This window comes from Centruroides vittatus, unplaced genomic scaffold (genome assembly GCF_030686945.1).
Source record: "Centruroides vittatus isolate TY-2023 unplaced genomic scaffold, ASM3068694v2 contig_738, whole genome shotgun sequence".
In the NCBI taxonomy this organism is placed as follows: domain Eukaryota; kingdom Metazoa; phylum Arthropoda; class Arachnida; order Scorpiones; family Buthidae; genus Centruroides; species Centruroides vittatus.
Window position 1 is genome coordinate 1945784 of NW_027122474.1, and position 24752 is coordinate 1970535.

General features: G+C 27.8%; 2 protein-coding genes across 5 annotated transcripts in view; one reads left to right on the forward strand and one right to left on the reverse strand.

The window, feature by feature from the left end:
* The window catches only part of LOC136980920 (uncharacterized), a 54404-nt gene extending 40391 nt beyond the window's left edge, over window positions 1-14013 (forward strand). For 2 of the 4 annotated variants that reach the window (XM_067277119.1, XM_067277118.1), the window contains exons 2-3: window positions 2990-3090; window positions 11153-14013. In XM_067277119.1, coding sequence (XP_067133220.1) covers window positions 3009-3090; window positions 11153-13746 — 2676 coding nt within the window. In that variant the 5' untranslated portion in view covers window positions 2990-3008 and the 3' untranslated portion in view covers window positions 13747-14013. Of the gene's footprint in view, window positions 1-2989; window positions 3091-9557; window positions 9670-11152 lie in introns of those variants that run through there. The other 2 variants (XM_067277120.1, XM_067277121.1) reach the window with 2 other exon arrangements.
* Window positions 14014-15696: 1683 nt separating this feature from the next.
* Window positions 15697-16673, reverse strand: LOC136980922 (single insulin-like growth factor-binding domain protein-2). The gene is made up of 3 exons (XM_067277122.1): window positions 16543-16673; window positions 16098-16206; window positions 15697-16016 (listed from the first exon to the last, which is right to left on the reverse strand). The coding sequence occupies exons 1-3, from the start codon at window positions 16584-16586 to the stop codon at window positions 15882-15884; spliced, it is 288 nt and encodes a 95-aa protein (XP_067133223.1). The 5' UTR covers window positions 16587-16673; the 3' UTR covers window positions 15697-15881.
* Window positions 16674-24752: the final 8079 nt, after the last annotated feature.

Below are 24752 nucleotides of genomic sequence, written 5' to 3' on the forward strand. Positions count from 1 at the left end.
GCTGTATAAAATCTTTATATAAATTCTAGAAGATGTATATTATTCACGACAAGATGTCACTGAATATGTACCGTAAAAAAAAAATATATAAATATATTAAATTATTCCGCGTAGAATTCTGAATATTAACATTCAAAACCAGGCAAACGTCGAAGGAATTTCATCATTTTACAAACTTTTTTACAGAGTAATTTATTCTGTAAAAGGTTTATTAGATACTTTACGACCTAATGTAGATCCTTAAACACAATTTTACTTAAAATATAACTATTTAAATTCCTAAAAACCCATTTTTTTTTTCAACAATAACTGCGAATTAATCTTTCGGAACTTTCGCTTTTTTTTTCAACCTTGTGCCCTGGTTCTAAAATTACCTAATTATCACTTTATTATAGAAAATTTATTTAGATTATTATCAAAATTACAAAAAATACAACATTCTTCACGATAATAATAAAATTAAACGAAAAAAAAATTGAAATTTTTAACCTGTTTTCGTAATCACTGTACGCGATTCATAAAGTCTAACGAACCCAATTAAAGTTTAAAAAAAAAAGGAATTAGTTATAAGTCAGCACAGCCAATCACAGGATAGGACATTTTTGGGTTCGATAAGCTACGTAAGAGAATTGGGCTGGGCCTTAAACAGGAATTGATACCAATAAATAGTTTTTTTCTTCCTCCTCCTTCTCCTCTTCTGATATGCATGTTAAAATGTTTCGTGATGTGACTTTCAATAATACTCGTTCTCATAAAATAAAATAAAAAATTAATTGTAAAATAATTCTTTGAAATTTTTTTGTAAAAAAACTTAACTGGAATTTTAGATTTTTATCACCTCTCATCGGTTTTCTGGACTTTCTTGTATTTAACTTTCAATACTTTCGATAAGAACTGCATACAAACACGTGTCTAGAATCAGCGTGTAGCTCTAAATACTTCTAGAAAAAAAAATCTATATACACATTTATACAATTCTATATATAGAAAACTCAAGTTAGATAGCAATAAACGCGGGAAAATTTAATTTAAATTAAATATAACACGTTAAATTACGGTATTTACCGTTATTACTATATTTATTTGCGAATTTTGAGGATAGACAAACAGGTAGTGGAACGATAATAAAATTAATATAGAAAATATTCGGCAACAGGCGGACAAACAGACGGATAAAGCGAATACAAAAAAAAACCTTTTTCTTAATGCTAAATATAGACAGAAAAGTGAAAACAGACTGAATACTTTCAATTCACTTTTCAGTGGATTGATAGTAGACGAACAAACAAACAGACGGACGAATAAAGCGAATCCATTATTTTCTAATGATAAATATATACATTTATCAGAGTTTAAAATACAATTTTCGAGATCTTAAAACAGCAAGAAAGAATTAATAATTAAATATATAAGAAATTCTGTATAAAGTCATTGTTAAAAAGTAAAAATGGGACAAGAAAATTGTTTGTTTCTTTCAGATTTTCTGCTCATTGACAAATGTCAAGAAGATATTTGTTTAGAAAATCGTTTCTTTACATCTGACACATAGATTTTTCGTTACAGACAAAGAAATTCTTGTTGAAATTTGACATTATCTACTTTTTATTACAAAATAATGAGACAAAAAGTACAATAAATTCGTTTGGACTTCAACTCTGATATTTGTTACACTGTCAATTATTTGGTCGAAAGTAGGCAGGAAGGAAGTTTCATTGTTCTTCTTATCCTATAATCCTACATTAAATTGAATTATCGAATACATTTTCGTTTCTTCGGTTAAGTAAATTTGTGGAATTTATTTTAATTAAGGTCATTAAAACCTTCTCCCTGTTCGAATTCTTATCATTAATTTTGAATTCGATTAAAAAAAAAATGGAGATAATTGAATTATTCTACGTAAATTTCGTTTAATTATAATTAAATAAAAATTTACATGAAATTTAATTTGGCTGGATTTAAATTAATTTTTGCTTATTTTAATCAATTATAATTAAATTAAATAATTATAATTAATTGTAATCAATACACAAAAATTCATTTGGCAGTAACAGAGAAAAATACATTTTTTAAAAAAAAAATATTTCACTTAATTACATTTAAATTTTGTAATTATATTTGATTCAATTTAACTTAATTTTCATCTGTTTCATTTAATTATAATTAAATAAAATAGTAATAATTTAAACTTTATTTTTAATTTCAGTTTCAATAATAAAAGGAAAAAAAATTACTTATTTTATGTACATTTCACTTAATTTCAATTAAAAAGATTTAATTACAATTAAATCTTATTTAATTTCAATTAGTTTATGTCTATTTCATTTGATTGTAATTAAATAAAATAGACAATATTAAATAAAAATCAGTTACATGTAATATACAAAATAATTGGAAAAATAGAAAAATAAATTAAATAATAATTTCACGTGTTAAATATTTAATTAAATGATAATTAAGAACGAAACATCTTAATTAAATTTAAATTCATATTATTTATTTATCTCATTTGCTAAGAAAAAAATTTTTTTTATAAGCCATTCTATACGTTTAAACACAATTTTAATGGTACAACTGGTAAATTGCTGGTAAAAATTTTTAAAAATTGTTTAATAATAACGTAACAGAGAGGGATATAAGTCACGATCACACATAATCTTCGAGATAACGTATCTAGTTAAAGATTAAACTATGTAAATAATAATAAGAGGAGATTGTTTAGAGCAGGGTCAAGAATTTAGTACAGTAAAAAATGGAGGAAAAATATATAATAAATGAAAGAACTGGAATATATCCAAAAGAAAAGTCTCTGGAAAAGTATCACATGCCCATATCTCTTTACAAATCTTTTATGGCGGTTTATAAATTCTAAAAGTTATTAAGCTTGACAATGAATGTTCCAGTTAAGGGTCATGTCAGGCGTGAATAGAAGAATTTTTCTGATGACCTCCAATATATCTATATAACAGTATATTTCTTTTTTATATAACAGAACTATAGCCGCATGTGGAATGGACAGGTTGCTACTTTTTTGGATATTGCTCGGTATACTGATACCAATTACACCAGAGGAATCACCCCTAGATAATACTGGTAAGTAAATTTATTATGTTTACGTTAAAACATCGTTTTTCTTTGTAAATAAAATAAGTGACCGTGAATTTATATTCCTTAAAAATTTCCTTTAACATCAATTGTTTTTCGAAAATTACAGCAGATTTTTCCTCTTAAGTTTCCTTATTTTTTTTTTTACATTTCTATGCTCGATAAGTTAAAAAATTTATTTAAATATTATTATTAAAATATGTATATTAGTTTTCGAAATCATTTTGTGTGATGTCTTTCACGTTTTAACGTAAACATTGACTAATTAATATTAAAAACATGTTAATCACGCTTTGATTTATCATGTAAACATTACAAAGAAGAAGAAGAAGAAGAAGCATACATGAATGCGATCATTTCTAAAATTAATTCCAACTTGCAAATTATTCGTGAATATTTAAGTAATTCTTTTTTAATTATTTATGTTAATTAGCATAAAAATTTATGATGATAAGGATAACAGTGATTTATCATCCTGGAATAAATTTGTGTCTTTTATTTATTTATTTTTTAATTTAAAGAATAATTAATCAAATGACGAAGGTAGATGATAATTAAAAATATTTTGAGTATATTTAGATAAACAATGTTTATTTTTACCTGTTTCTTGACAAAACATAAGGTAAAAATCACCTGTTCCTTGTCATTGAATAAAGTTTAGAATGATGATGATTTATCATCTTAGATAAATTTAATTTTTAATTTTTAATTTTAAAAATAATAATAATGTTTATTATCCTCATCTGTTTCTTGGTGAAACAATGTAAAACCACTTGTTTCCTCTCATACGTTAATAAATATAGAATTTACAATGACGATTTATCATCTTTAAACACGTTTATGTCTTATTTGTTGTAAGAATAATTAAATATAAAATAAAACAATAAAAATATATGATAATTTATTGTATTATTTATAGAAAAACATTATTTACTTTCACTTGTTTCTACTCGAATATTAATAAATATAAAATATAAAACGATAATTTATCATCTTTGAAAATATTTGCGCAGTTTATGTTTTAAGAATAATTAATTAAATAATAAATATGGATGATAATTTAAATATGCTTTAAGAATATTCGTGTTTAAAATTATTTAAGGTAACAATTATATGGCTGTGTTTAAGGAGGAACAGTGTTTATTATCACTTATTTCTTCTCAGATGTCAATGTAAAATGATGATGACTTTTTTAATGCTTTTCTCGTTTTAAAAAACAATTAAGAACCTAATTAAGATAGATGATGATTAAAATATATCTTTTAAATACATTTAAAGGTGTTTAAAATGATTTTTATATATTAATTTCATTGCATTGTTTGAACGAAAGCGGTGTTTATACACACCTAGTTATGTGTCTCACCTGTTTCTTGGTAATAAACAGGTGAGGCATATAACCAGGTGAATGCACCAGACCTTTTTTAAAATCTGATAAATGTGATATTTTTATAAACTCAACCATTAGAACTTCCTCGATTTTCTCACCTTGAACAAAACAAATTTCAAAGTTTATGGGGTTAAAAAAGAAGAAGAAGAAGAAGAAAAAAGAATTTGGATCGATCAAGAAGGCACAAAAAATGATGATCATGTAATAAATTAAAGGAAATAAATTTATTTCTAAAAGTAGTATTTAAAATAAAACATATTTGGGACTCACCCAGTTTAAATTTTTCCTCTATAATTATTTAAATGCTGGGTGGCCTCAGTTTTATGTAAAAGGAAGTAACTTTATTTCTTAAAAAGAAAAAAGAATTTTAAAGTATATTTTCCTTTATGAAGATTTAAAATATGAAGTTAATTGTGATTTATGAGAGAAATAAAATCAGATTATCTTAATATATGTGAATATTACGAACGGGCTCATTTATCACTCATGGATGTGATTATAGTTAAAGAAAAATTACAATTTATCTGCCAATTTTTGCTTCGATCAACCTAAAAAAACACACACACACACACAAAATGGAGGCATTTACCTCTTTAAAAATAAATCTTGTATACTTTTTTACCGTCAAATTTCCTTATAATTGAATTAATTTTCAATTAATTTATAGCTTATCTATAAAAATTTAAGTGCTTTTTTTAAATGGAAATATCAAGAAATATGTTAATTATCATCTTCTTATCTCCATTTCTCTTCTCTATTCTTTAATTTGCTTGCGATCGTAATAAGAAGAAGCAAAACCAGTAATTCCAAGGATGTTTAGTATATAACATTTAATGGGAAACTGTTTTTAGATCTTCACCAGGAGGTATTTATCATCATGAGAACGTTTTCCTTCTGGCCAACTGAAAGCGGGTTCTGTTAATTATCGACTAAATAAATCCGTGTTTTTGGTTAATGTTCTTGAAAATTTCCATTAACTCCATAACATTTAAACGAAGAAAACACCAGATAATAAACTTTCACTCTTTCAACTTTTGATTTTCTGTTGGAATTATACGTTTAAATAAGTTAAACTTCTATCGATATTTGTGTCAAATTCCCGAAACACATTGATCTACTTTCCCAGAAACCTTATAAAATCCATTATCAAAGAGCAGACGTCTTAATCATCAATCGCAAATTTTGATCGTTGTAGGGCATATTCAAGCTTTAAATTGTTATAATTTTGTAAAGTGTAAACGCCTAGACATTGTTCAAGTTGTAAATTCGAGTAGAAATCCCCTTTTCGTAATCAGGTCGAGCGCTTATTTTTTTCTATTTTATTTTTTTTTCTTTTTGCTTTGTCTTCGTTAAAGATCACGTTTTCTGTATCCGTGAATTCGTTATTGTATATCATGACCAGAAAAATGAAGCATTTCAAGGAGAAACTGCTTCTATTCTAGTTAATACGATCCTAGTTAATGTTGTCTGGCATGATTAAAAAGAATTAAATCAATTTTGAAACGTCTTACCCTTTTATTAAATTCCCTAACAGTTTAAAGGATACTTTACACATACATAAATATTTGACGTTCGTATGTAGATTAAGGGTGTAACTTTCGAACCTTTCAAGTGTAAACCGCGTGTGAACCTTTCACTTCAAAAATAGTTTTTAACGTTTCCGGACATTCTATTTTGAAGTTTGTACGATAAAAAAACGAGTGTAAAAAATACAAAGGTAAAGCAATTTAATATTTTCCTGTCCTAAATGCCGTGACCAAATTATATTTCATTCTTTCTATACGCAAGCTTCCGTCACACAAAAGAGAAAGTAATAAAAATATGCTCCAGGTTATCAGCTGAATAGAAAAACTTTACAATAAAGTATAAGTTCTAACCTTTATAAGTGATAATATCTGCATTATAAAATATAAGATACTAACCAGAGACTTTTACTAACGAGTCAAAGTTGATACACTTCAAACTCTTCTTATAACTTCCCAAATTTATCAATTAATTAACAAGCGAATTTTAAGTGTAAAGTACACTTTACACAATGGGAAAAATTAATTATTTACGTGTTTTATTTATCGAATCGTCCTAAATACTAAGCATTACCTGTATCAAACCTGTCTAACCATTTTGTTAAACTGCTTTAGGCAAGAAGATGGAAGGAAGTTACCTAAATTTTTCATCGTTATCAGCTGAAATATCGTTAAAAAACAAAGAAATTCGTGTGAAATTCTAAAAGAAATTGAATTAACAAAAGAAAATTTCAACCTTGTAAATAATTTTTACTTCTATAACCGGTATGATTTTCACTCAGAAAAATATTATTTTCTTTTGTTTGCTCGAATTCAATTCACTTCAATTTCGTGTGACTGGTCGGAAATATGTAGATTTTTATTATTACTCACCTTGATACCAGATATACCTATTGTTTATTTTATAAATAATAAGTATATATATACCTAAGTATATAAATATTTGTAGTTGTTTGTCCGCTCTCTATTTGGAAATTTGGATTAAAAATTTTATTTTTATTTTTTAAGGTTATAGAGTTAAATAATTAAATTTTATAACCTTAAAACACTTTTAAAACTTTAATTTCAAGGTTAAAATATCGTAAAAACGAGATTTAACGAGCGTAAAATACACTTACACATGTTAAAGTAAGACTTAAAATATTAGGTCATATTATTTATTTATTTTATAATTTTTAAATAATTAAATTTTATAATGTTAAATATCATTAAAATTATTAATTAACGTAAAATATATTTACAAAGATTAAGTTTTTATAGTTTTAAATAATGAAAAAAAATAAATAAATTTTTAAGGTTGAAGAACCCTAAAAACCCTTTAATTTTCGAGGTTGAAGAACCCTAAAAACCCTTTAATTTTCGAGGTTGAAGAACCCTACAAACCCTTTAATTTTCGAGGTTGAAGAACCCTAAAAACCCTTTAATTTTCGAGGTTGAAGAACCCTAAAAACCCTTTAATTTTCGAGGTTGAAGAACCCTAAAAACCCTTTAATTTTCGAGGTTGAAGAACCCTAAAAACCCTTTAATTTTCGAGGTTGAAGAACCCTAAAAACCCTTTAATTTTCGAGGTTGAAGAACCCTAAAAACCCTTTAATTTTCGAGGTTGAAGAACCCTAAAAACCCTTTAATTTTCGAGGTTGAAGAACCCTAAAAACCCTTTAATTTTCGAGGTTGAAGAACCCTAAAAACCCTTTAATTTTCGAGGTTGAAGAACCCTAAAAACCCTTTAATTTTCGAGGTTGAAGAACCCTAAAAACCCTTTAATTTTCGAGGTTGAAGAACCCTAAAAACCCTTTAATTTTCGAGGTTGAAGAACCCTAAAAACCCTTTAATTTTCGAGGTTGAAGAACCCTAAAAACCCTTTAATTTTCGAGGTTGAAGAACCCTAAAAACCCTTTAATTTTCGAGGTTGACTAACAATTTTACTTTACAAAAGATTGTTTTTTACAATGACCTTGATTTTAATTACATCCGCTGTTAAGAGTTATAATTATATTTTGGGTCTTTTTTATTTAAATATATTTTTTGATGCTATCTTTGAATCTATTGGTAATAACTTAAAATTATTCATAATTAATTAAATAAAAAATATATAATTTGCAAATTGTGGATAACGTAGAGAAAAGGGTCAAAATCCGGAAAAAATATGTAGGATACGAACCCACGACTGTCATTTACTTGTCTTATGTTGACATAATAATTACCGTGGATTCATTCGCACTGTGAGAGACTGAACTCTTGTTTGTTTAAATTACCGTATAACACAGTTTTATATAATATTTAAATACATAAAATATGTATTTTTAAAATAGAATTTAAAATTTAGACGATGTTAAATAAGTAAATAGTCTGAAGTGATGTTTATTTATTATATATATCACCTTATTTTATATATAAATCATATTTTACATAATAAAAAAGTAAAATTGCTTTATAAAAATATGTTTTATTTCGTACGGGATAGAACCCACGTTTTTCTGTAATGTGCCAGATGCTGTGTAAACAGGAAAAGGGTGTAGAGGTAAATTAATAATTACTGCATTAGATATTTTATCTTAGGACAGGGTTCGGATCACAATATGGGTCAGAACAAGTCTCGATTTCCTTTCTGTATGTAGCCACGTGATTAATGTATTGTAATGTGTATCTGTTCATTGTAAAATGGTTTTGAAGGTTATAAAATTTAATTATTTAATTTTATAATATTAAAAAAATATATTAAATTTTTAATATGAAATTTATAAGAGCAGTCGAACAAGTACAAATATTTCTTTTTATTTGTAAGTTTTATATACTGTACTTATTGTTTATAAAATAAACAATAGACATATCTGGTATCAAGGTGAATTAATAATAAAAATCAGCATGTATTATAATTTAAATTATTGATATATTTGTATATTGGAAATATCACTCAGGAATTACACGAAGAATAATTGTAAATAGAATATAATAGAAGACGAGCGTAGAGAAAATTTAGCATCTGGGATTCTAGGGATTTTACATCTTTTATAACTAAAAACAAAAATTATTATCCTTTAAATGATTTTCATTGGCCAACTTAGAGTTGTAGCTAGCGAATCAATTTGTTCGTAAAATAATTGTAAGAAATATTACATAATTCAATAGGTCGTAAGTGACTTAACTGAAATTTAGGATACGGATGTAATTAATGATGCAGTGTGGAAAATAATACAATTGATTTATAGTTTTGTAATATACAATAGAATAATAATTAATTGTGTTCTTGCATTGTGTAAACATAGCAAAGACAATTTTGTTACAATGCAGTGCTATCCTGTGGGCAAAAGGGCAATTGCCCGGGGCCCCACCAACGGGGCCTAAAAGAATTTTTTTATAAGAAAATGTTTCTCCATAAAAATTCCCCGAAGGAAAATATCTAAAGACAACACTGTACAGTACTTGGGACCCCCTAATTTAAATTACCCTGGGCCCCATGAGGCTATAGATATTGCTAGCATAAAGATAGTGAAAGAGATTTTGATAGCACAGTAAGACTCATATAAATTGGTATTATATGGAAGATAAAAGAGCACCGTATAAAGAGGAACCATGTAAGGAAGAAAAAAGTAGTACAATATGGAAGATAAAGTGAAACCATGTATGGAAGTTAATAAAAGGTGAGCCGTATGAAAGGTAAAAGGAAACCACGTGGAAAATAAAAGAGAATCATGTAAAATAGAACTACGTATGGAAGATAAAAAGGAAATCATTTTAATTTTCGTTTGTTTCCACTTTACATAATTTCTTCTAGCATTTTTACCAAATCGTTTACACAATGCAAGAACATTATAACACAAAAGATTAATTATTACTCCATTGCGTCTTACAAAATTCAATTGTATCAATTTACAGATCAGTTGTATCACTTTCCACTCTACTTGTATATCATTAATTACATCCGTATCCTAAATTTCATTTAACTCACTTATAACTCATTCGATTACACAATCTTATAATTATTTTAAGAACAAATTGATATCGCTATCTATAAATCTAAGTTGACCAACGAAAATAATTTAAAGAAGAAAAAGAAATATATATATATTATTATTTCCTAGTAGGTCAAACTAATTCTATCTGACCTAATACTACACGAAAAAAAAAAAAAAAATAATAAAGATTATTCTGATATGAAATGTTTTTAACGCGTAAATTGAACTTAGAAATAGAAGTAGGAAGTAAAAAACGGAAGAATAAATTCAAAATGGAAGCAAAAAATAAACGAGAAGGAAAGAATTTATACTCTAAAACTATTTTTATAATTAAAATTTATGATTGTTCCGTGTGATAAATGAATTTAAATAATCAAAACCAGCGCTGGTACTCTGGGATTAACGGATATTCCGAGATACTTATCTTTTGAGGCCTCCGAAATATTAAAAAGACAGTGTTAATAACTGTATTATATTCTTTAAATAAAGGTTTTTATCACACGAAATACACTAGAATAAATAATACGTATGAAATATTTTTGGAGACTGGTAACGAATGGTTTTATCTCCATGGTAGGTCCTGATGATATCTGAGTATTGAGATATAATTATAGATGCAAAAAAAGTAATCTTCGATGATTTTAGATGGAAGAAATCACCTGTAATATAATATTATAATGAAATTAATCGAAGCATCTTGAATAAAATTAAACCTTCCTAGATCAATTTTCAGCATCCCTCTGATGCTGTAGCTTTAATTACTCTAATTAAAGTTATAGCTAAATAGGATGCTTTCTCGACTCTAATCTTATTTACGCTAATTAATTAATTAATTAGGTATTTTATATAAATAGATTTAAATATAATGAATTTGATTTTATTATATTTTACTCGATATTTAGCTAATATTTAAAAAAAATTAATTTTGTAGGTTTTGTTTATATTAGAAAATAAAAACTACTTTGCGTTAATTAAATTTGGTAATGAAAAAAAAAAATATATATATATATAATATAATTCCTATGAGATTATCTCACACGAACTGTATTTTACGGGTCATTTCTCATTTTTTTCTTTATCTGATTTAAAGTTTGTAATAGAAGAACGTACTGTACTTAAATTTACACCCGATATAAAAAGTATAAAAAAAGGAAACTAAAATAACTTTATTTATTTATTTATAGCAGATAATGACGAAGATTTTGCCAGACTAAAGGAGAAAAATAATCGCACTTTAGTTGCCGAATATGAGTGGAAGGTTAAAGACATACATCGCCTCATTCACACTTCTCTATCGACTCATAAAGATATGATCAAAGGTCCCGAATTTTACACGGGTCAACCGGGTTATAAAGTAAGATTAAGTTTGTCTGCCGGAAAGATCAATCCAGCTGATAAATTACCCTATTTAGGAGTATGGTTTGCGCTTATACCCGGAAAATTCGATGACGTAATCGAATGGCCGTTTCAATATAAATTCAACTTGACACTTGTGGACCAATCCAACAGGGGAGATCCCGAACATATCCATTTGTCCATGAACCCCATGACGGCCATTTGCAGGTTACTTAAACAGTTTTTAAGACCTCGAACCAATAAGAAAGATAATGACGGATGTGGGAAGGAATTTTTTGTTCCTCATTCGAAACTTTTAACTTCTGACAACAGATATTTAGTGAACGACACGCTTCTTATTAGGGTAACCATCTTTTTAGGAGATAGAGGCACTATACCAAAGAGAGCCAAAGCTTATATGAGAGGACATCAATTAGTTTCCGAATTTCTTTGGGAGATTGAAGACATCGACGATAAAGTGCAGCAAGCTAGAGATGGGTTGTTAAGTTATGTTACTAGTGATTTGTTCTACGTTAACAGTGAGAGTTACTTAATGGTGCTTCAGCTTACCATAAATGCCGAAGACGAACATTTAGGTCTTTTTACGACCCTTGTTCCTGGTGATTTTGATGATACTTTGGAATGGCCATTTTCTTATAATTTCGAATTATCTATTGTCGATCAGTCTCCTGGATATTTAACGCTGGATAGAAAGGGAGTTGTTGATCCTACGTCTGGGATATGTTCTTTAAGTTCTTTTACAAAACCGCAATATCAACCCAATCTTCCTTGTGGATTTCGAAGACTTATAAATTTCCAAATGTTAGAAAATCGAAATTTTAAGAAAAACGGAAATCTTCTTGTAAAATTCACCACCATCTTGGATAAGATGCCAAATTTTGCATCTATATCGGTGAAAGATACGCATTTAATTTCCGAATATTCCTGGAGAGTTCCGAATATTGAAAGGAAGGTGCAATTAGCAAAATCTGGTAGACTTATTAATCTACTTAGTGAGAGATTTTACACTTCTGATCAGGGATATCTGATGCAAATGCAATTGAAGTTTCAGAATCAAAGCAATGGATTTATTGGACTTTATTTAACTTTACTTGAAGGTGAATACGACACTCTACTCGAATGGCCTTTCGTTAAAAAGTTTGATTTAGTGATTATAGATCAACAACCTGCTGGTAACGGGAAAGACATTTTAGTTTCTGTAGATCCTCGCAATCCTTACATCACTAATGAGGCTTGCGTTGGTTCATTTTGGAGACCGGTTGGAAGAAATGATGCGTGTGGTTCCGCCAGTACCATCAGTTACGAGATGCTGTATAGTAAAAAATATATACGCTACGGTGCCATGTTAGTGAAAGTAACTGTATATACCGAAGAAATACACCCACCGCGATTCGCCTCATTAACAGTGGATGACGATTATTTAGTTGCTAAGTATATATGGACCATACCAGACATCGATAGTAAAATAGTACAAGCCAAAAGAGGAGAAATACAATTTATAGACAGTGAGAAATTTTATCTATCCAACAATGGATACAGGATGATGCTAAGGGTTTATCCCGAAAAAAGTTTCGGATATGTTGGCTTATACGCGGTCCTCACCAAGGGTATCTACGACCAAGACTTAGAATGGCCCTTCAAATATAAATATCAGTTAATTGTTTCTGATCAAACCGAAAAGGGGCCAAAAGTTCATATCCGTAGGACTACTTTTCCTTCCACTTCTTCTAGCGGTTGTCCCGACGTTGCTTTTAAGAAACCGGAACAAGATTTAGCAGAATGGAGCTGTGGAGAAGGTCGCATGATCAGTCACGAGACCCTCAACATCCGAGGTTACAAGAAAAACGGAAGTATGAAAGTAGGCATTACTGTTTTTATAAAAGAACTGTCTACGAATGTTGCTAACACTGTTATTCAGCAAGGCAACATGATTGCCGAATACTCGTGGCTGATAGAACGTATGTTGGATAAGATACTTCTACTAAAATCTCAAGAAATCTCGAAAGTAGAGAGCTCAGTGTTTTATACAAACAATCAAGGCTATGCTTTAAGATTAAGCATGGCGTTAAATGCTGTAGAACCTTCTATACAATCGCTAACCAATCACGGCGAGGAATACGTTGTCGGATTGTATTTAACGTTATTTAAAGGTAAGTACGATGCTATGATGAAGTGGCCATTCACCCATACTGTAATTCTGACTCTAGTGGATCAGAATAATTCTGCTAGAGATTTAGTGAAAGTAATCGATCCGAGGAACACGAAATGTCCTCAACAAGCATTTCTTAGGCCAAGAGACGTTCATAATGAACATTCTTGTGGATTCGCAGCTTTGGTTTCTCTGGAGAGACTTCAGAGTTACATACGTGAAGGTGCTGTACTTCTAAAAGCATCTGTCCTACTTAGTGAAAATAGAAATTGAACTATTCTTATTATTTATAAAAAAATTATATATATATACGGGGTATATATTTAAAAAAAATATATTAAATCTTTCATCAACACGCTTGATTCGGAGCGGTTCACACTTGGCATTATAACAATTAAATTACATGTTTTATTGTATATTGGTTTTCATACTTCATACCATAGTTAAGTTCCTGTTTCATCAATGTTTTTTGATCTCCGCTTGATGTCTTTTATTGTATAGTTTGCTCCTGTTTAAAATATACTTTCAACGGTATTTAGATAGGCCCTATCAGTTTTATTTTAAAAAATTAGTTAAATTTACTTTTAATTACTTCATTTATTATAAATTTTAAAAATACTTAAACATTTATTTTATATTTCGATCGTTTTTTTTTGCATTTTAATTTTAGTAAAAAAGAAGTTAAAAACATTTAAAATTGTTAAATATAATTGTAAAATTAAATAAATATCATTATTAACACATAAAAATTATCATAAAAATAAAATAAAAAAATAGAAAAATACCGTTAAAATGTAAAAAATAACTCAGGGATCATCAAATGTTTTGTAATTTGTGACAATGTTCTATCTGTTCTTCTGTGAAATACTTCTTTTTTAAAAGTATACCTCTTTAAATAAATAAAATATATTTTGCTAATTGTGTGTCTGTTCAATTTATGCCTATGAAATTTTATAAATTCATAAGATATGATATGGAATTAAAAATAAGGGCATACAATACTAAAGCTACACAAACAATTCTTTTTAATATAAATAAACACAGAGTAGCCGAAAGGTCAGTTAAGCACGTAAATCGATCCCATTTTAAACACTTCTTTTCATAAAGGTCGTAATTAATAATGGGATTGGCAAATCCTTACTTTGATTAACTGACCCTGTATGTCTTTCCACTGAAGTTTTCAAGTAATAAAGTGATTCCAATTTAGTGATTAGTAGTAATAATAATGGTTTTTGGTCCTGTATGTGTACACAGCATACTGTGTGCGATACTTTATGTGTCAGATATTTAAAAATCCCACCAATTGAATAGTTAAAATAGGGTTTTTGTGTAATGCGGTCTGCATGGAGGACCGGTTTCGAAGGACATAGAAGTGGATCTTGGACAGAAAAATTATCATAATACTTATAAGTAGGTAAACAATGTACTCTTCGCATATTTTCTATTAAAGTGTATGATGTCGATGTTTATATAGAACGTTCTACTTTCATTTCCGCTTAAACCCTTTCTTGTAAAATCACTTTCAACTCAAGTACACGAAATTAGTACACGAAATTCAATAAAAATATTTAATAATTTATAAAAACTTCCTGATAAACTAAATTCGTCTTTTATAAAGAAAATTTAAAGCATGAATGGATTAAATTTAAATTTATTTCCTTTTATTTTTAAGTGTTTAATTTAGTCGATACATGTATAATAAAAAGAATTGTCTGTATAAAAAAAAATTACAAAAAATTCTAGTATTATACACGCATATAATGAATAATAATGCGTTAACAAAGTGGGGAGTGGTATGACGACCCGTCTGGAATATATAAAAATTTATTTCATAATTTTGAAATTTTTTCCTCTTCCGCATCTTATCAAATAATTCATAACGCATAAATTGAAACTGTAGAATTTTACATATAAATTTTAAATTGACATTTTTAATATAAACAGTATAGATATATACGTATATATTTTTTAGTATATCAAACCATTGTTCTCTATGGATCGAAATTAGGGGAGGGTGGATAAAGGAAACTTTAGAAAGTCGTGACTATTGTATTCAAGCGATACGCGATATCGCGACAGGATGATCTCATAACGTTGTATATATATATACACGTATATATATATTGGAAGCGAAATACAATAAAGAGAAACCTGCTATGAATTCTAATGTACAGTGAACTGTCATAGATAAGAGACGAGATTCAAATCAGATAATTCTACAAATTTAACCATTTTGTTTTTTATTATTATTCTGCTTCATCTATTTTATAAAATTGACATATCTATGGTTGAATGACTGCTTTATTTCGTGAATTTCAATGATATCCTGTTTCGATTTTCATGTCTCGTAGAACGTAAACAGATCAATTACATTTTTTATTTTTATTATTATACAGAATTGAGTTATATTATTGTTCTTTTTTACGACAGATGCCAGGGAGATCGCCATCACCTCTAATTACTCTACTTCTTCCCATACATATCAAACCTTCAGCGCATATTCCTTCTACATCCCAAGCACCTCCACAACTTTCTCCTTCACCCTGCCAGTCAGATAATTATAATTAATGATTACAAAACTTTAAAAAAGTAAAATAAGATGGCGGAAATTAATATTCTTTTACCTTAGCACACACTTGACAACAACCACAACCGTCTAAAACTGTGCCAAATGAGCAATCTTCGGGTGGGGGTTGACATTCGATGTTATAACAAAAGTCGCACGCGTTAGTACTTCAATAAAAAAAAAACAAATGAAATTCAATTGTTTTAATGTAATTACTGCAATCAATTAATTATTAAAATAATTAGAACAGTAAATATCATTAAAAAAACTTAATTAATAAATAGTTTTACAGATAATATACACATTTATAATAAATAATATCGAAAATTAAGCGTTAATTATTTAATAGTTTAATTAATTAATAAATAATAAATTATGTTATTTTCTTAATTAGAATTACAGAAGTAAATTATATTTTTATTACATAAAAATTAATTAAATTTTTATGAGTTATATTAATTAATAAAATGTGGAATTTTTAAGAAATTAATTAAATTACTTACCTCGCAATAACGATAAAAATTAATAAGATGCTTGAAGTTCTCATCTTCTAAATATGTTCTGTATAGAAATATATAAATTTAATAAGGAAAATTTAGTAATTTTAATCTATATAATTAAAATTTTATGGAAGTGAATGCATCCTGAATGAAAAAATATCATCCTGTTATTGAAGATAATCAGTAGCAATGCACGACAGATGATAAAATTAATTATTAAAGCTTTAAACATTTATTTTCATAAATATATTAAGAATAAAATTTTAAAATATATTCTTAATATTTTAAATTCGAATTACTTTCGGTAATATTCACGCTTCCATTTAGATTAGGTTGGAATTTCGTGAGCATTCGAAAGCATCATGGCGACGTTACATGATGCTGACTTAGAAACTTCACGTTACATTATGCGATATTATTAATATTAAACTAGTAAAGATTTGATAATAATAAGCATAATTTGCTTATTAATTTAATAAATAAAAATATTTACATAAGAAATAATCGTGTATCCAATCGCAATCGCTAATTTACTTCGGTAAACAAACAGATCAATAACTAATCATTTTAAAGGAGAAATTTTAAGAAAATTAAAGTTAAAATAGATTAAAGTTTACAAAAGATTTACCAGTTTATTCCCAAGGGTTTTACTTTGAAAATGTGAAGTAATCAGTGTCAAAAATCAATAACACTCGTTAATATTCATCCTTGTTTACCGAGTGTTTAAAGAATGACACATAACCCACCAATTTGAAAGTCAATGTTTGATTTATAAATTTAAAAAAAAAAAAAAAGTAATTTTCCGATTCATAATAAATTATTTTAACAAATAACAAAAAAGAATTTCAATTTTTCTCTTTAAAATTCAGATACATTCGATACTTTTATGATATCGTTTACCATATTCCAGTATCTACTCAGCAATTCAAATTGATTTTATAACTTAAAAGTAACCTGTAAGATAAATAATTTTGTATATAAATATAATTTTAACATGTAAAAAAATATATAAATTTATTATAGTTATTTTTTTTATGAATATAAATTTTGTTTATGATAATTTAAAATATTTGATTTCGTTTCTGACTTGCTGGGTAATTTTCCATTTAAATTTTCATGAATGTAAGCAATCAAATTGCGATGCTAGAAAATTGAATATGTTTAGAAGAGAATTTCCGCTGTTAAGATTCAAGAGTAATTTGCATTTAAGTAAAAGGAAACGGTAATATTTAGCCACATTGATGGGAAGAAATAAATTAGAGTAACTTACACCAAGGCCTCGCTTTCCAGCGTTGAAAATTAAATACCAAAATTTCGTTTTGAGTCGTAAAATTACCGTTTACATCGTGTGGTATTGCTAGAAATTACTGATTTATAACAAGGTGATATCGAGCATTATCCCTTAAAGTCTCAGCATTGTGATGACTAGACTAATGACCTTTTTCCGGGCTGAGATTTTAAACCATTATACCGAGACTAAGCCCTTTAAAGTATATATGGATGATATTAAGAATTTAGCTGGTTACGTCTTTCATGCAACGTTCATTGTATTTAACGATTAAAAGTCAAGTTTAAAGCATTTTTAGTTTAGTTTATAGAGCAAGAGTTTGTGCTCAGTTTAGTATACGTGCAATTTTTGATACATCATAAGTGAGAAGCTGAAGAAAGGCATCAGATTGGAAACGAAATTAGAAGTTTTACTAGATTTTATGCCGGAGAGAAGGCTGTGGATAAAGGAAAAGGCTCTTGGTATGGCTCCTACAACTTTGAAAAATAGCCTGCAAAATTTATGACTATCACAAGAGGTGTTCTGATGATAAAATTTAATTTATTTTGTCTGAATGATACAAAATTAATTACGTGTACAGTTTAAAGATAGTTGCAAAAGTTGGGGGAAAACGAGAAGGAAGGGGGTCGAAGAATTGCCTACGTGGATTTTTTTTAGTGGTGTTATTGGCATGCAAATTTTGCTCTTATAAGCCTTTTCTCTAGTCATGCTAATAAATTATCAGTTATAAAATATTTACAGAACTTTTTAGTTATTTCTTCAATGTCAGAGGGGTTCCGTGAACTTTTATACACGTAATTGAAGAGAAGGGTTTGCCATGGATACATCATTATACACAATGGAGAGAGAGGATTCAGAACGGGCTTAAAAGTTGTACACGTAATTAACGGACTGTCCCTAACTTGCGATTTTAGTGCAGGTTCTATCGACAAGAAAGAAAAATTTAAAGCTGGCCATGATTGGTTTGAGCGATTCAACGTACGCGCAAATCTACATAGCATTTCGTTAGAGGGCGAAAGAACCAGTGCAGATATCGTAGCTGAAGAACGTTTATACAGAGCTGAGAGTGATAATTAGTGAAAGTGGTTATACACCGAAACAAGTCATTAACGTAGACGAGATTACGTTATTTTAGATACGTCTATCAAACTACAACTTACATCGCTAAAACAGAAAACCTGCATCAGGATTTAGGTCCAGTAAAGATAGACTAACTCTAATTTTAGGAGGAAACGCAAATGGCGATTTTAAAATTTAAATCTCTTCTTATCTATCATTCAGAAAATCCCAGAGCTATGAAAGGATATTCAAAGAATAGAGTTTCTGTCCGCTGGAGAGCAAAGAAAAAAAAGCCTGGACAACAGCGGGTTTATTTAAAGACTGGGGTTCTGACCGTGCTATTCCTAAAATGAAAGCCTATTGTATTAAACAGAACTTCGATAATGCTGCTGGTCACCCGGTTTATCTTGACGACTTATCAGAAAATGTAAATTTTATTTTTATTTTTTTGCTTCCTAATACCACATCATTGATCCTTCCAATGGATCAGGAAGTCATTTCAAATTTTAAAAGTTACTATCTAGGACGAACATTTCAGTAACTTATAAGTGCCGCTGATGGGCAAGATAAAACTACTATACAGAAATTTTAGTAACTTTTAACATAATGAATGCCGTAGAAAATATTTTATGCTCATGGGGAGGAGGTGAAATCTTCGTGTATGAATGTGTTTGGCGCAAAATAGAAATTTGATGAGAATGATAGATGAATTTCTTTTCTTAAATACTGAGGAAATTAGCGACGAATAGTTAATGTAGCTGGATTCACAAACATGAATCCATCTGCATTAATTAAAGTGCTCCCGAAGAATGCACTTTAAAAGAAATTTCTGTTTAACAGCAAAACAATTCTCTTTAGTTAACAGCAAAACAATTCTCTGAAGTTCTGCATTTGATTGAGTTAACAATTTAACAACAAAACAATTCTCTTTAGTTAACAGCAAAACAATTCTCTGAAGTTAACAGCAAAACAATTCTCTGAAGTTCTGCATTTGATTGAGTTAACAATTTAACAACAAAACAATTCTCTTTAGTTAACAGCAAAACAATTCTCTGAAGTTCTGCATTTGATCCCAACTTTAACAGCAAAACAATTTTCTGAAGTTCTGCATTTGATTGACGAAGCTATTGACAGTTTTATAAATGATGATGCCAACAAAAAAGAAGTTTAAAAGTTGGACTGTGTATACCAGTTATTATAAGGGAATTTATTTAGCGAAAGTATAACAGAAGCTATTCAACAGACTCTTGTTAAGTATTTTAAGTAAAAATAATAGAAACATCATTAATTTGAAGATTTAAAAACAGAAATTTGCTTCTTTAGTGTATTAAAAAGAAAGAATTTTTCTTGGTTAAAATAGTTACAATTTTGACAAACTCGATTATGTTTATACTTTGTTAAACCCATCAGAACATTTGTAGTAAAAAATTGTTATGTTACAAATAAATTGGGGAAATATAATGTTTTTATTCGTTGCTAATAGATAACATTGTTATTGCTACATCCTGGTGAGTACTAATGATCATTAAGCTTAATTTCAATGGGGCATTGTTGGATAGGTTTAATTTGATCACTTAAACTTAAGCCCATTCATGTATTATTATGTATCTATTACTGTTTAGTTTCTTGATGATTCTACAATTCACTAAATGCAATTCAGGATTAGTACCAAGGAAAATGTTAATTTATATTAATACGTGTTAATCACGTTTTTCATGAAAGCATCGTGTTGTTAAGGTTTAATTAGCCGATGTGTGAATGACACGGATTAGGACAAAATGGCATACTCACTCACTGACAGGAGACCTCAAACCAACCTTTTACAAGAAAATATTTCCCCAAAAATTCTCCCGAAGAAAAATATCTAAAGTCAAAACTGTACAAGGGCCCCTAATTCAAATTTGCCTAGGTTCCATGAAGTTATAATGCGCCACTGGGCATACTGTGCCATTTTGCGTAGCGTGCAGGGTTTTACGCAGGGATTTATGTAAGAGTTCTTCTCTTAGGCGCCATTAAATTTAAAAGAAATGACGTCAATTCTACTGACCAAAATTTAATTTACGATAGTATTTTCGTTAATAGCATAAAATTAAAATAATAATAATAATAATGAGATGAATACAAGAATGCCAACTCGAGAAGTTATTCTCAGAATCGTTTTTATGCTTAATAACCGGAATGGCAGGGAGGAGGGCCACTATGGTTTATCTACATTAAGTAAGCTCCAAAGTAACGTATAAAATGTACATTTAATTAATTCATACTCAAGTATTTTAAAGAATTGGAAATAGATTTCGCTTTCGCGTATGTCTCCCCACTAACCTCGATCTTTAACCATTAAAATTTAATAGCATCAATCTCCTAATACACAAACTTCCCTGCAAAATTTTAGAAATTTTCGACAAAAAGCACAGGAGTTATTAAGCTTCAAACAGGGTGAACAAAATGGTGTCCCCCCACACTAACTTTCATATATACAGAAAACCCCCCAATTTTTTTGCATATCTCGACATTTAAAAGTGTCCTGAGTCCAAAAATATAAAAATCTTGGGGAGGTGTAATTTTTTTGCTCGATTGCCATACTTTCCCTCTGCTATAGCCAAAAATAATTAAACTAGAATAGAATTAGTCATTAATTAATAATAATTTAATGTAACAGTATAATTTAAGATATATTTTATATTCAAATATTATCCTACATGTACAGTACATTAATGCCAAAATAGTGGAAAGTGAGACATGGTTATTTGAAAATTCTAGTCTTATTATATAGATAAATATTATACAGTATTATAAGCGTACAATCTATAATTTTGCTTAGTAATCTCATGTTTTAGCATATTATATTACAGAAAAATAATAAAAATTAAAGCATAAAGTTGTCTTTAATATCCAGAATTCAAGATCATGATAAAGAATAAATTTTTTAATAGAGTTTTTCTATTACTTATCAAGTATAAATTTACAATAAATTTATATTATAATACATATAAATTTTAGAATAAATATATTGATCAATTCATTACAATTTACTATAATAGTACACATTTATATAGAATATTAAATATGATATATATGATCATGATATAATATTGCAATTCTTGCCTCATACATAATAGACCCATTAAGTAATAATCCTATAATTTATGCTACTATACACAAATCAAACTTATCAATCTATATAGTAATGAATATATTTAAATTCATCACTATATAAATTAATAAATTTGATTTGTGTATGGTTTGATGTTATAATTGTGTAAATAGTAAGTGTATAATTTATTACTTAAATATATAAAATTTTAGAATTTATTTATAAAACTTCGATTAAAAATAATCGAAAAGCGTTTTTATTGATAATAAAGCAGAAAAATATAGTATAATTGCAATTATACGATATTTTTCTGCTTTCTTGAGAAACGTATGTGTGATTTTACAGTACATAATTTCATATTAATATAAACAGTACAGCTCTAAAAAGGTTAAAAACACAAGGGCAACAGGTCTACACAGGCTTAGTAATCCGGCGCTCTTGTTAATCTGGCACTCCTGTATGGAGGGGACGGCCGGATTAGCAAGAGTCTAGTGAATATACCGCTTCATTTCGTTCTAAAATTGCAATTCTAGCATAAAAACATCACTGTTTAAATAATAAATTTATATCATAAAATAAATGATTATACAGAGATACTATATAGGCCTACTTAATTTTTGTAAAAGGCAATAAAATATAATTACTATAATAACGTTTATTATAGTAATTATATTTGCAGCATTATGTTATCACCAGTTGAATCTATAATACTCGTAAAACAGAGAAAAAAACTTAAATTATTCATTTGTTTTTACATCATCTTACCCCATTATCATTAGCAGGGATAGATATTTACTGTATATGCCAGTACTTACTGTATATAATCTAAACATAGGACCTCAAGCTACGAAGGCATATCTCCATTGTTAAAAACAATTTATATATATTATCTATTATTATTATTTAACGATGGCCTTTATATATACTATAACAGAGCTACAGCAAGTCGTATATGTAAATTATTAGTTTACAGTCAATAAAATTAATTATAGTGATTTTGAATAGGGTGATAACAAGTGGCCTTACTTAAAATCCTTTGTGGCATTGTGTAAGTAATACAGTATACAATCATTTTATTGTTATATTTATATCTTTATCAATAATTAACAGGTTAATATATGAATTTATATATTAATGCCACTTTTAAATGTAATTAAATTAATCGAAACGATAAAAAAATTTTAAAAATTTATATTTTGTTTATCAGATAATGTTTACTGGATATTTCGAAATCAAATATTTTGTTACAATACATGTAATTGAAAATAACTAAAAATAAAATAATTATACGTTCTGTTTTTCTGTTCCACTGTCCCGAATATGTTCTTTTCCGTAAAATAACTCAAATTTTCCTGTTTTAGAATTTTATATTTTCGTATGCATAATATATTATATATAAAAGAATATAGAACATACAAATTTATGTTTATTTAAGTTATATTCATGTATATAGACTAGCAAATTTATACGAAATAATATTTTCCAGAATTTTTTTCTTGTAAATACCAATTGATGATTGTATTTAGTAACGCTATTTTTGAATAATGTAAAAAAACATACATTTTGTACAGTACATATATATATAAAAGACAATTAAAAATACAGTAATTTGTATAAAATTCCAATATTAACTTAATAATATCATAAAATAAAATAATCTTAAATCAAAATGGTTTTTATAATGAATTTTATAAAATGCATTAATTGATACCAAAAAGTTTTATTTTATTAAGGCAATAAATGTAGAAATAATTGTAAAAAAACATTTGTAAATAATCGATTTTAATCGTTTCGATAAAATAATCGAAATCGATTATTTTGTGAAAATCGAATTTAAAAGAAGCAATCGAAATCGATTATTTTTCGTTAAAAATAACAATTAAATCAAATTACAGCTTTATACAGTTATACAAACGTTCATTAATTGTAAATTACGTATACAATTTTTAAAATTAAGTAGTCATTTTGCATACAAATTATATAAATACGTACGAGAATTTCTTTCGTATTGATAGCATCCAATGAGTCAGTGCTATATAGAAGAGACGTTTATCGACAGATATTTCCATTCTGTAACAAATTCCCAGCAGTTACATGAGAAATTAGTGACACTAACATTGGATTCCTGCGCGGATAATACACTTCAATAATAGTCTTTCCTTGTATGGAATGTCAGAATAGTCTACGTCGACTGCATCTTGAAATCTTCAGCCTCTGGAGACTTTATCTTGTTTCTCTGCCCTGATATCTTTAATACAGGAAATCTTAAGGCATTATACCTTCTTATTTTGATCCGTTTCAAATAAGAAAATGTTTTCTAGGATCAACTTTTAATATCAAAAACTTTTCATAGTAAAACTATTATTCTGTTTCAAGAATAAATTATTCTAACCTTATCACATCAACTTACCGGTTTCAATATATCATATATATATATATATATATATATATTTTAAATGAATAAATTGTACAATAGATAAAAATATACTTTCGTACGATTCTTAAAATCGATTATCATCGTTAGATATTTGAATAAATTAGAAATTTAAACGAATTTCGTGTAATGCAGATTCGTGAGTTCGAATTTAGATATGTCATGTAGATTATTTCAATTGATTTTCTATAAATTTTTATCTCGATCATTTATATTTTAGTAAATGATATTTCGAATTATATTTTTAGAAAATAGTCAATTTTCGTAGGTAAAAATTAAATCCCTATTGCCTCGTTAGAAAATGTTGCGGTTGATTTACATTTTATGAATTTCACCAA